The sequence below is a fragment of the Embiotoca jacksoni genome, unplaced genomic scaffold (assembly GCF_022577435.1).
Source record: "Embiotoca jacksoni isolate LCO1_2020_lvr unplaced genomic scaffold, fEmbJac1.0.p SCAF_10, whole genome shotgun sequence".
Taxonomy (NCBI): domain Eukaryota; kingdom Metazoa; phylum Chordata; class Actinopteri; family Embiotocidae; genus Embiotoca; species Embiotoca jacksoni.
This window is the reverse complement of record NW_027185230.1, coordinates 8,155,001-8,167,500: the sequence shown is the minus strand read 5'-3', so window position 1 is coordinate 8,167,500 and position 12,500 is coordinate 8,155,001. Positions and strand designations below refer to the sequence as shown.

The 12,500-nt window shown below is 43.2% G+C and overlaps 1 protein-coding gene across 3 annotated transcripts in view; it reads right to left on the bottom strand.

Annotated features, from left to right (window-relative positions):
- The window catches only part of strbp (spermatid perinuclear RNA binding protein), an 84,745-nt gene that overhangs the window by 33,689 nt on the left and 38,556 nt on the right, over window positions 1–12,500 (bottom strand). For all 3 annotated transcript variants that reach the window (XM_069163702.1, XM_069163711.1, XM_069163693.1), the window contains exon 3: window positions 4,602–4,789. In XM_069163702.1, the coding sequence (XP_069019803.1) occupies window positions 4,602–4,604 (3 nt within the window). In that variant the 5' untranslated portion in view covers window positions 4,605–4,789. The remainder of the gene's footprint in view (window positions 1–4,601; window positions 4,790–12,500) is intronic.

Genomic DNA, 12,500 nt, shown 5'->3' with positions numbered 1-12,500 from the left:
TTAGTTTAGGGTGTCGTAGCCTGACACGCACGCTGTCAGTAGCAGCGACTTCACTTAAGAAGCATCAGAGTTCGATGACTTTCCTCTCCACTGCTGCCGTCTCTCTCAGGCTCCTCTTGTCTCTTCCTGTCTCTCTGCGGCCATCTGCTATAAATTACATGACCTGATGCCAAGGACAAGACTTGCTGGAGCAATATCAGTTGTGATTGGACGGGATACTCTACACCCGCATCTTTGCCAGAGAAGCCTGTTATTGCCTATTATTTTTAGAGCACCATTTAAGAATATTGCACCGTATGTGCGTGTGTGCTCACGGCAGCCGGCCTGGCGAGGTGTTTGTGTGCTTTTGCTTTGAATAAGTCATGTGCGCGAAGTGCTGAGCTGAGTGCTTAGGTGGCCGCTCACAATACAAGATATTGTGATGAGAGAATATGTGATGAAGGGGAAAAGAGCATGTCTCTAAAGGTGAACAAACAAAGGAAACAAAGGTGAGAAATCTGCAGGGAGAGATTGAGGGAGATAGAGAAAAACTGGATCTGAATATTTTTAGCCAACCGCAGTAGAAATAAAGGCTCGTTTGTCCTCAAGCTGACAACACAAGCCAAAACACCTCCATAGTTAAACTATTCTAAAAAAAACAACAACCAGAAAAACAAGTCACCACCTATAAATATCAGGCAAAACTATTTCAGAGGCGGTGGTTTGAAAAAATAAAAATAAAAATGTCATACCTCTTTAAGGCAACATGAAACCATGAAGAGTCAAAGGGAAAATTCTAAAACTTCAAAAAGCCATCGCAAAATAGGCTAGGAGTGATGGGACAAGCAACACTGAAGAAGAAAAAAACACACTGTGCCTTCTCTGCAACATCCAGCAGCCTCGGGGAGATTGCATTAAAAATTCATCCTGTGATTTATCTGCACTCTGCTTGGCAGGCCGGCCCGCCACACTTCGCCATCCTGTTTTATTGTGCTCTCCCGCTCCCCTCTCACGCTGTCTTTCAAAATTACCACATGCCTGCTGTCACACAACACATGCGCACAACAGACACCTAAACAAATAAACCAAAATCACAAAAATTACAGCAGCAGCAAAATACCAAATAAGCGGCCCATATCCAGCCTCTCAACTGTCCTGGTAAAGACGGTAGAAAACGATCAAAAACTTAAGTACGCAAATAAATCTGTAGCTCAGGGCCATCAGTACTCCCGAACTGTCTCGACTCAGCAGGGATGACATTCATGTAAATCCTGTTTTAATCGGGTTTCTAAAGCAGCGGCCACAAACTACAGTGCCTGTTTATTCTGTTTGCACTAAACGACCGGACTGTGTCCTTTGCTCCTGGTAATGTGTCGGCTTGGTTTAAAAGGTTTACAGACCGCCCGTAAAATATTATGACCTGCCTGCTAGAAGCCGAGCAGGTGACATTGCGCTGTTTTTGGGAATACCGACACAATTATTGAGTCGTGGAATGTCTACATGAGGGAAAATCCCAGAATATTATTAAAATACACATGAAATCATGTCTCATGGAAGAACAGGAAACTGCTCCCGCGAAATATGTTTTCTTGTTTTAATGAGAACTTTTAAAAACTCCCGATTTTTATTTGAGTATTGTTCAAAAACCTTTTGGACTTTTTTGAACCAATTTGATCAAATCCATATTTAGAAAACGAAAATTACATTGCACATTACGGCGGACATCTTTACTTTTCATGTAGTTTAGAGGGGAGATTATAACCCAGGATGCTGTCTGTCGCTACAATTCACAGATATCCCCTAAATAAATTAGTTGTAAAAAGTTGTGCGTTAAAACAAAAGCATGTTGGTGTGGATGTAGCCGCGGTATTGAAATTTGGTCTAGAATGACAAGGTATTTTTTTTGATAGCAGATAATACTGAAGCAATTGAATCAGTCATACATGTATTGAAGTTCATTTTGGTCATGTCTTCTATTAATTTTACAACAAAAAACACTATAAATGATAGTTTCACATTCAGTGCTGTTTATATAAAATGGAACTGAAACTACAGGTTTTTTTTAAACTGTCTGCGACTTCTGCTCCCCCCCACCCCAAAAAAAAAAAAAAAAAAAAAAAATCTGTGTATGTGTGTGTAGATGCAAAACAATTAATGAAGACGCAGACACAAAACGTGAGCAGAGAACTCAAAGAAAAGTCAACAAAAGGATCTGTTTGGTGCGTTGAGTGGTTTGCGTGGTGACACCGTTGCCAAGGTCAGTATTTGCTGCATCACCATAACTCACCATTAATCACAGTTGTGTGTTTGCAACAGAGGCATGCGCTAGTCTTATTACCCTCGGTTATTTATGAGCTCAGCCGTGTGCCCTCTTCGGGAATGTCCGACCTCAGCACCTTCAGTAACGTCTTGTTTTCTGTCAACCTCCCTCAATCATTTGTTTTCCTCCATCTCAGACAGTTTTTTTCTTACCTTTCCCTCATTCCTACATCCTCCACCCTCCGTCTTACATCCTCCATCCTACATCTTCCATCTTACATCCTACATCCTCCATCCTACATCCTTCATCCTCCATCTTACATCCTCCATCTTACATCATCCATCTTACATCCTCCATCCTTCATCCTCCATCCTACATCATACATCCTCCATCTTACATCCTCCATCTTACATCCTCCATCCTCTATCCTCCATCTTACATCCTCCATCCTACATCCTCCATCCTACCAACCACTCTTCCCATTTACTTCCTTTTTGTACTCATTTTTCCTCCTTCCTCCTCTTGTTCTACTTTTTAATAATTCATCTGCTGCTCTGCTCGCCCCCCCTCGGGGAACAGCTCCCACTTTCACAGGCCGAGACCATTAATCAATCCCTCGTCTCGCTCTTGCTCTACCTCCACCTCTCTGCTCTTAACCTCCCTTCTCTATCCCGCGTCTCCACTCCACACTTGTCTTTTTGCTTTCGACATCCTTTCCGCTTTTCATCTCTCGAGTTTCTGTCCATCAGTTATGGTTTTATGATCTTATCTGCTCCCACTTGTTATCCTGTCCTTCCACTGGTCTCTTTGATCTTGCCAGCCATCCTCTCCTCCTCATGAACATCACGGGAGCTCTTTCTACGGCATCTTCCTCTCGTGCTTACGTAAAGAAAAAAAACCCTCATTTCTACACTCATTCAGCATTTCAGCAAGCGACTGCCCGTGTAATGAACATGTAGACTGATGACTATTCATCGTACATTCTCATTCTTTACATTTGACAAACGAATAAAAGTAACGATATAATGAACTATTCATAATTACTGGTTTTCTCACTGAGAATATAAAGATATAACAGAACAAATCCACAAAGTCGCAGGAAAAACATCTGAAGAGCCAACAGTGATTAAATCTCTTTCTGGTAATCACCACTCTCCTTCTTTTGGCTCTCACCCTCCATGTCTGTCTCCATGTCTGTCTTCATGTCTGTCTTCATGTCTGCCGTATAGTTGGCTAGAAAAGCCTTCATCAACCAAGTTTGCATTAGTCGTTTAGTTGCAGGAAGTAAAAAAAAACATTGTCAGAAACATTGTAAAAAAAAAAAAACGTACCGAATTTGTTACCGGCTGAGCCTTTCCCTTTATGAAGGTGGACTTATGGGTAACCTGAGGGGGTGGGGGAACGGATGTCAGGGCATCCTGTGTGAGAAGTAACATCAACAGCATTTAGCCGCAGCTACTTTAAAGTGCATGCCGACGGCGATGATTAAGTTACTGTAATCTGCATTAAAGTGTCGAGATAAACCCAAGTTTCAGGGTGACAGCTGTGTAAAGGTCGGGCTCCGTGATCGCTGCCCCCAGAAAAGGAAATGATTCCTCTTTACTGCAGAGTTTGTCCAGAGACTAACGGCTAGTTACCAGACGAGAATCAAGACGGTACCAAGGTCCGGACCAGCAGGTCTGAACAATATATATATATATATACTACATACTATATAATAATTTTATACCCTGACTGTCAATAATCCGTAAACGGCCTAGAACCAGACACATTCAGGCTAAGATTCAATATACTGTGTTGAAATGAATAACAAACAAAAAAAAGTTCTATTTTAAAGGCCCATTATTATGGATTTGTATTCATCTGTAAGGTATTAAGAATATTACTTTTTTTCTACCAGCCCTGAAACATGTTCGAGTGATTAAATTAATATCACAAAGAAGCGATGACATGCTCACTAATGCTTTCAACCAACGACTGAGTTGGAGAATCTTCAGTCGACGGCAGCCCCGCACTCTTCTTCTGTTTCCTTTCATTGTTCCTCTTAACTTCCGCCATCTCTTCCATTACCCTGTCGCCTCCTTCTCCTCCTCCCCCCCATCCCCCAACGATACGGTCTCCCATCTTTTATCTACTCAACAAAAAAATGCAAAGCTACGCACTCCCGCCTGCGCGGGCTCCTATCAAGTATCTATCTCTGTCGTTGACACGCACTCTGCGTTGTCATGTCTCGAGCGCGTTATCAGATCGAACTCTCGGCACCCCGCAGTCTGGAGGCTGTTTCCTCACTCTACTGTTGCTAATCTGCTCGCGCAACCGCACACAAACATCCAGCACCTACAAACAGAGAAGGGTGTCTTACCATGCCTGCAGGAGGAGGGGTGACTCGTTTCCTTCCTGCTGACGCCCACTTCTGGAAGTTAGCCGGGCGGCGCGGTGCGGTGCGACGCAGACGCGAGGGTTAGCGGTCAGGATGTTGATGTCACGTCGCTTCCGCTCCTCATGTGCTCGTTTGTCACTCCGGTCACCACTTCACAAGAGGTTGTCCTTCTGAGAGATAAAGAGAACAACAGAGGGGAGGACAGACGGATCAAACATTGATCAGTGCTTCCAGCATTTACAGGAGGATTTGAGGAGTTTGAAATTACCCCCGATTACCAGATAAGAGCTGCAAAAAAGGATGAGATGTAGATTCAACAAATAACTCAATGAATAACATGACAAAATACTTTATAAACAAAGAGCAAAGCAGATAAAAAAGAAAAAGAAAAAGATAGTTGATGTATGAGAGTATGATCAACACAACCTGCATCGGTCTGACCCCGCGCAACTCAATTCCACTCAAACCTTCATTTCCCCCTGAACGGCCACACACACACACACACACACACACACACACAGACACACAGACACACACACACACACACACACACACACACACACACACACACACACACACAGACACACAGACAGACACGCTTTCTCTCAGCAGGGGTGCGGGACCGTTCTTAGAGTAAAAGATCCGATAGACTGGCTGATGTGGAGATAAACATGTGGACACACACACACACATGCACACACACACACACACACACACACACACACAAAGACGCACACAGGCCTTCATTCATTTTACATGAGCTGGCAGTGGTCTGAGGGAGGGGGCTGTAAGACAAACATGCACTTGTTTTCGTACACTGGGTGACACACTTAAGCTCAACACGCCCTCCTCGATTCACACGTAGTAACACACACGCATACATGAAATGCATTGATTGACACGTAAGCTATTTATTACTCTCTTTTTCTGAAAAAGGTCTTATGAGTCACTAGATTCAGAGTACAACAAATAATACACGTAATTAGTTTAAAGGATAATGCTGTGAGTAATGTATTGGGAAATTATTCAGACACACTGACATTTCCAACCGCTATAATAGGAAGCAGTGACGAAATCGTGTGCAAAACTGCTTTATTCTAAAGCTCTGACAGCAGCTCTTCCAATTTACTGCAAGGTGAACAATAAAGAGGGAGACAGGAGGGGGAAAAAAATGAAAGAAAAGAGACTGACAAAACTTTAAGCTGGACCTGAAATAGAAATGTTTCGTGCTTGGCCAAAGACCATTACTGTTGCAAAGTGCTCCTTCCAACGTCAGTAAACTCATCTTTCTCATTCTAGACTCATCTTTGTCCTGGCTTTTATTCCTCTCAGTGAAAGAAGCCCATAATACTGGAAGATGTAGGTGCTGCGCAGGAACTCGCAAAAACAAAAGTAATAAATGAATCAACAACATGGTTTTCCATGCGTCTTATTATTACTACGTGATTTAATAAAAAAGTACATTAAGGTGACTTATGACTTCTACATTTAGCTCATCTCGTGGCTCTGAAGAGTAAACTAAACCTCTGGTGTTGCTATGAAAACACAGGCCAGTTTGATCTGCAGGCAGAGGTGAACAGATACACATCGTTCCTGTTCACTACATGAAATGTCAACAGTATCACCGCTGACGGTACACAGACGGGTCTGGCAACGCTCAACCTACAGCGATGACATTTACAGAGCTGTGCCGGTCTGAGAAATCAACTTTTGTGAACACATTTAAAGGCCTGTCAGATCCAGAGGTTTCACGTCCTGGCAGGTGACGGAGAGTGCAGCAGCGCTAACTTCATTAATGAGAACTGCGATAAAATGTGTTCTCTGGAAACGTCGTTTCAACGACAAAACTACCGCGCAGAATTTCTTTATATTGCCACTTAAGCAATAGAGGTAAAACAAGCCGTTTGAAAATTAGGAAATAAACAATGACACTTAGTAAAAACTAGAATTTACAATTATTGCTACGTGATTGCGTGCCGCTGCTAGCCGGTCGAGTGTCAGTTTATGTTCATGCCTGTCCAGATTCATTTGACGTGTGTCGTGAAGACGTTGAAGGAATTTGGCCGATAAAGCCGATTCTGATACGACACAAAAATGTAGACGTGACAGCAGACAGTGCTTCAAACATGGGTGTTGCTGCAAAGAAGCTACGAGCGTCAAACACCTTCAACCATACAGCTCAGAAATGTGATGAACAATGGCCAGACAGGGTGTTTTTTTTTTTTTTTTACAAAACGTTTTTGATGTCACAGTGAAGGTGACCTTTGACCTTTTGGATATAAACTGTTATTACTACATCCTTTTATTCTATTTGACATGCGTGTGTAATTTTGTCATAATGAGCCGATGAATTCACGAGTAACGGCCACAGGCGTGTTTTGTGAGGTCACAGTAATCGTGACCTTCGACCTTTTGACAATTCAAACCAAATCAGTTCATATGAGTCCAAGTGAACGTTTGCGCGAGAAACTTTCGAGACATTTGCTAGCATGGAGGTGTAATAAATGAGCCGTGGTTGCAGCGCTCGAACTTAATCTTCAGAAGTTTTTTGTTGATAGAATTGTAAAAAAAAACAAAAAACGTTTCAATAAGCAGCAAGCACAAAAATAAAACGGACCTCCGATCCTAAGATGAATTCTAAAATAAATCTAAAAATAGCTGCCAAAATGAACACGATAGCGCCTGAGCCTCATTATTGGATTTGAGTTTGATCTGTAAATCCCATAATCTCTGAGAAATCAGATTAACCCTGACATGGGAAACAATACAGAACTTTCATGGGGCTGAATTCAGCCCGAAGTACACACGCATCTCTTAAAGTCCATTACAGACACCAGGCTTACTCTCGGCTGTTCCCTCTTGCCTACTTGCACAACCCCGCGTACCAGTGGCAGTTTTCTGATCATACTCCACCTGAATGTGCAGAGTATCTCTCGTCACCTCGAGACTACATACTTCTATCTGGACGCTATCAGGGGACAGACACAGATAGACACACGCGATTGTTGGTCTCTCCTGGAATAGACCTGCCCGGGCGGGGGGGGGGGGGGGGGATTAAATTGCGGTGTTGCCTCTCGGCGAGGACTCGGGAGGGATCAGAGGGATCAGAGGGAGAACGGGAACAAGAGAGGTGCAGTGACTGGTTTGAGAGGAGACGGAGGAAAAACCGAGAGAATTGGAAATGACCGTGAGCGGAAGCGGGTTGACGAGAACGGGCGAAGGAGGCAAAGTGCTAAACTGTAGGAGGAGAACAAAGTGGCGCAAGGGGACGGAGGTGGAATCGGGTAAACAACGACGCCGGATATTGAGCCGGCCCCTCGGGCAAACAGACTCCGCCCAGAAGATGCTCCTCATTTCCCTCCCCAGCTCTCGGTCTCTACGCTGCTGGCCTGCCGCGCTGACAATTACCTCCTCAACACGCCGGCCAGCGGCGCCGTCTGCGTCTAAGCACTCGTGGTTTGCCAGCCGCCGTACAGCCAACGCTGCTCGCTGGAGGGGGGTGGTGGGGTTACGTATTATAGAGCGTGCACACAAACACAGACACAGATGCAAACACCCTGCCAAGGAGCATAATAACAATGTGCCAGCCCCCCCCCCCCCCCATTCGATTCCCATTATCGGAACAATTCTGTGATGAACAACATCACCAGTTTTCTCCTCTAGTTTCTCCTCTCCCGGCACTTCCCTTCTCATTTTTCTTCCGTCCGTCATAGTTTCAAAATATTATGAAACGAAAACGGGATTCATGTCGTTTGAATCAAAGCCTCACGACACCCTGGATCTTGAGAATAATAACATGTCGCCTGTCTCCCACTGGGATGGAGGGTGTCTAAGTGGACCAGGTTGTCACATGCGTGGCTGCGTGTTGCCTGTAACAAACTGTTTGTTCATAAAGCCTCCTGTGGTTTGGTCTTCCTTGGACTCACACTGACCAATTATTACATTTCTGTCTCCATCCACCCTCCGTCCCTTTTTTTTTTTTTTTTGTACGCCTCCCACCAGTGTGGATTGCCCATTTTTCTTCCTCTCACTTATTCGCACCATGTCGGTGGGTCATTAATGATGTGATTGTGTGTTATTCTCCCGAGAAGGGGAGGAGAAAGAAGGGGGGGGGGGGGGACTGGCAGAAGCTCTGCCTCATTAACGCTGGTGGTGGCTCGTGGATATTAGCATGCGCGCACACACACACGCACGCACACACACACACACACACACACACACACACACACACACACACACACACACACACACACACACACACACACACACACAGGCATGTGTACAGACACCATCACCTCATTTTGGGTTTATAGTTATTGCACATATTTCTCCTAGGGGTCGATGCACAGGGGGAAACGCACACCTGTGCTGCGTCCTTCCTTCACCCAGAGTTGGTGACTACTTTCTGTTTACGACACAGAAGGAAAAAGGGAATGAGGCAGAGGGGAAGAGACCGAAAGACGAAGGACAGATTGCAGGGTGGGAGACTTTGCCGAGATACCAGCGAGCAGCAATTTACACCTTTCTCATGTGATAACCATCAAATCGGATGAACAGTGGAGGAGACGAGAGTGAAGGGAGGCCGAGGATTGACAACAGGCAGTGAGAGCGCGCTAATTAGTGTTGGAGGAACTGAGTTTCACCATGCATTCCCTTTTTGAGTTTGGATTTACTGCCGAATAGTGTAATCGCATTATCAGACTTTTTCTTCTTTCAATATAAAATGTAGCTCACTGTCATGTTTACTGATGCAGCATCGGTTTCATCCAGCAGTCAGCAGGATTGCAAAATTCAGGACACATTATCATTACTTCACCAGTGAAAGGACCTCTGAGTGTTGACCGGTTCCATGCCAGGATAGCTGGAGAAGAAATCTAACTTTGCTGCCATGTAATCCTGGCACTTTATTAAAAAAAAAAAATTATTATTAAAAACACTAATATTTTGATGTCCATGAGTGAAAAACATTTTTCATGTTAGAAAGTTTTAGAGTACTCCGAAACTAATGATGTACCGTATGTAGTGCGACCAAGAAAGCTTTGGGCGCTGTTCCAAAAAGAATTTTCCTGCTACAGCTTTTGCAATAAGAAATCATCTCAAACACAAAGTCCAAACACAGCAATAATTTACTTTATACAAGCTTACAACGATCTCCACATTTTGCTTCCTCTTTGCTCATCGTTTCTTCCCCAAGATTTCTGTAGTTGCAGCCTGGATATTCACCCACACGTATGTGTGAATGCATGTTGAACTAATGTACTGCATACTGTGACAATAACGGTGCATCTTACATGTTGTTTGCACGGACTTTGTTGTTCTGTAACAGTCTGACTCGGTGGATGTAGAACGTTGGTTTAAACTTATCTGCTATCTGTGTGTTACTATTTTTTTTTTTTAAATCCCCATGGCAACGGGAAACGACAACCTTTCAGCAGCAGCTGACAGGCTGAAAATGTCAAGTTTTGATCAAGATTTAAATCCATGCAATAAGGCAGGCCGGCTTGGTTCATTTTGTCCTCAGTAGGGATTTATCCGTTTTAATGCCAGGGCTCGCCTTCCCATCAAATGTTCCACCACAACACTACTTTGCAATTGCACAGTTACATTATGGGTTTAACGTCGCCCAAGATGATTGTGAGTGGTTTAAAGGAATACAAACAAACAACAGCATCTTCTTCCCCAGAATGACATACGAGTACAGTCAGACCGTAGCTCCGGTTAAGAGAGACTAGGTCTGTACAGACACAATCATTTAGATTTTTGATTCAAATGTATATTGTTTATTGATTAACCCACAGGACATCTATATTCAATTTATCACAACATAAAAGAAAGAAACCCATTGGATGTTTGGCCATTTTTCTTGATTAACAACTCACTGACTCATAAAATTGCTGTTATCAATCTACTAGTAATCAAATAAACAACGACATAAGTTGGTTTGAATGCACTTAATGTCACTTAGTGGACCCTCAAGCTTGTATTAAGGTGTATGCACTATTTGCTGCATTTGAGATGAATCCATGTCTTTGGCAGGCGAAAAGATAATTCATTTCCATGTTTTTTTTTTCTATTGCACCAAATCAAAACAGGAGTCATCTCGTTGAGGAGCGGAGAGAGAAAAGAACAGCATCAAGAGATGTGTTAACTAGTTTCAGGTCCCGCCATGTTCTCACAACTTTTTGTGATGGTGCCAGCTCTTTGTCTTCCTGTCACATTTTATGCTTTGTCTTTTTCTAAACCTACAACTGCGCAGAATTCCGTCTGCACTCCAGCGAACCCGGAGCTAATCTTTGCTTGCCGGTATAAATATGGATGATGTGTGTGGCAGCTAAGTCTGTGTGCTATTTTGAAGTTATTTTTTTGAGCGTAGCTGTTGATTTTTCTCTCCTGTAACTATTCCCAGGTGAAATATTTTCGGTCTCGTGAATCCACTCCTCACCGACGCTATTTCTGACTCGTCACGTTTAAACATTCATGATACAACTGAAAGGCTGTTTGAGTGCGTGAGTGGCCACTGTGTCGTGTGGCTAGCTATAATGCTACTGGTGCCATCATGTTTGCATCTGGCAAAACATCTGGAAAAATGGGTGTTGATTAGTTGGACAAACCTGCCGCACAGACACAAACGACAAAACGCTCCGGTCCAGCTGGTGCACAGTGATCAGAATGGATGCAGAATCATGCCTTCCCCCCCCAACATCTAATTTCCTCATTCATTTTCTTTATTTCTTAATTTCGTGGATTTCTTTTGATCTTTTTTTTGCTGCCAAGGAAACGTAATTAATGCCTCTATATCCTGTACAGAAGACTAGAGTATAGGAGATTAATTAGACTGTAAATAGTAATAAAATAAGAATTTGAGTGTAATCAGGCAACCCAGTATCACACCAAAATATGTAACATGGCCTACAGCTCGCGAGACGATACCGTGTCAGTGTGACGATTGGCCTCGGTGTGAAATAAAGTAGGCGGAGGTCATGTCACAAACATCATGTAACTGAGGTCATTTAACGAAGTACACAAGTGACAAAAAAGGGACTTTCAAGCAGGAGACCATGGTTCGAGTCAGCGAGAAAACGATGTGGATTACAGTCAAATTAAATCTCTTCCTTTCCCTAAACAGGTAGTTTTTGAGTCTAGCCATAACACACGTGACTTCTCACGGTGGGTGAAACAAAACCGTGACGCTGACGCAGTATGCTGTAGTGGGCTGGTGGGTAAATTACACTCTTTGGCTTAATACCAGGTTGAATCTGGGCTGGTTACACAGCAGAGTTGCCACAACAAAATTTGTGTGGAAAAAAAAATGTTTTTTGCTGATAGTCAGGGATTTTGATCTTTGACTTTTACAGCAGCTTAAAGCTTAAAATTGCCAGCCAGCTTGAGGATTTTTGTGCCCATCTTTCATCAAGACAAACAACTATTGCAAGCACTGCAAATATGTCAACTATGGATTATATTTAGATAAACTGAATATCACTGAATATCTGAAATGTGATCATAACTATTACCAATGTCCGGTTACTTTAGCCTTAAGACTGTGGGCGCTTTTCCTTCCCATAATGACCTGATTTCCTTTCCAGAAATACATAGTGATTTCCTTCTCAGATCAGAACCTAAAATACTTTACTAATAAAACATACCTCTCTAGAATTAAAGCAGCATTTCCTTTCCTGACAAAAAGACATAATAAAAAGAAAACGACAGGAAGAGTAACTAGGGTGTGAGCAGAACCACAATGCCAGGAGCGGGATTGAGTGATTAGTCTTCCAAAAGTCTCAAATTGGGAAAAAGAGACACAAAAAGAGGAAGAGACCCTTCAAAGGGAACGCTTTTAATTAGACACACTGTCGTCCTCAAGGTTAGTACAGCCAGGAG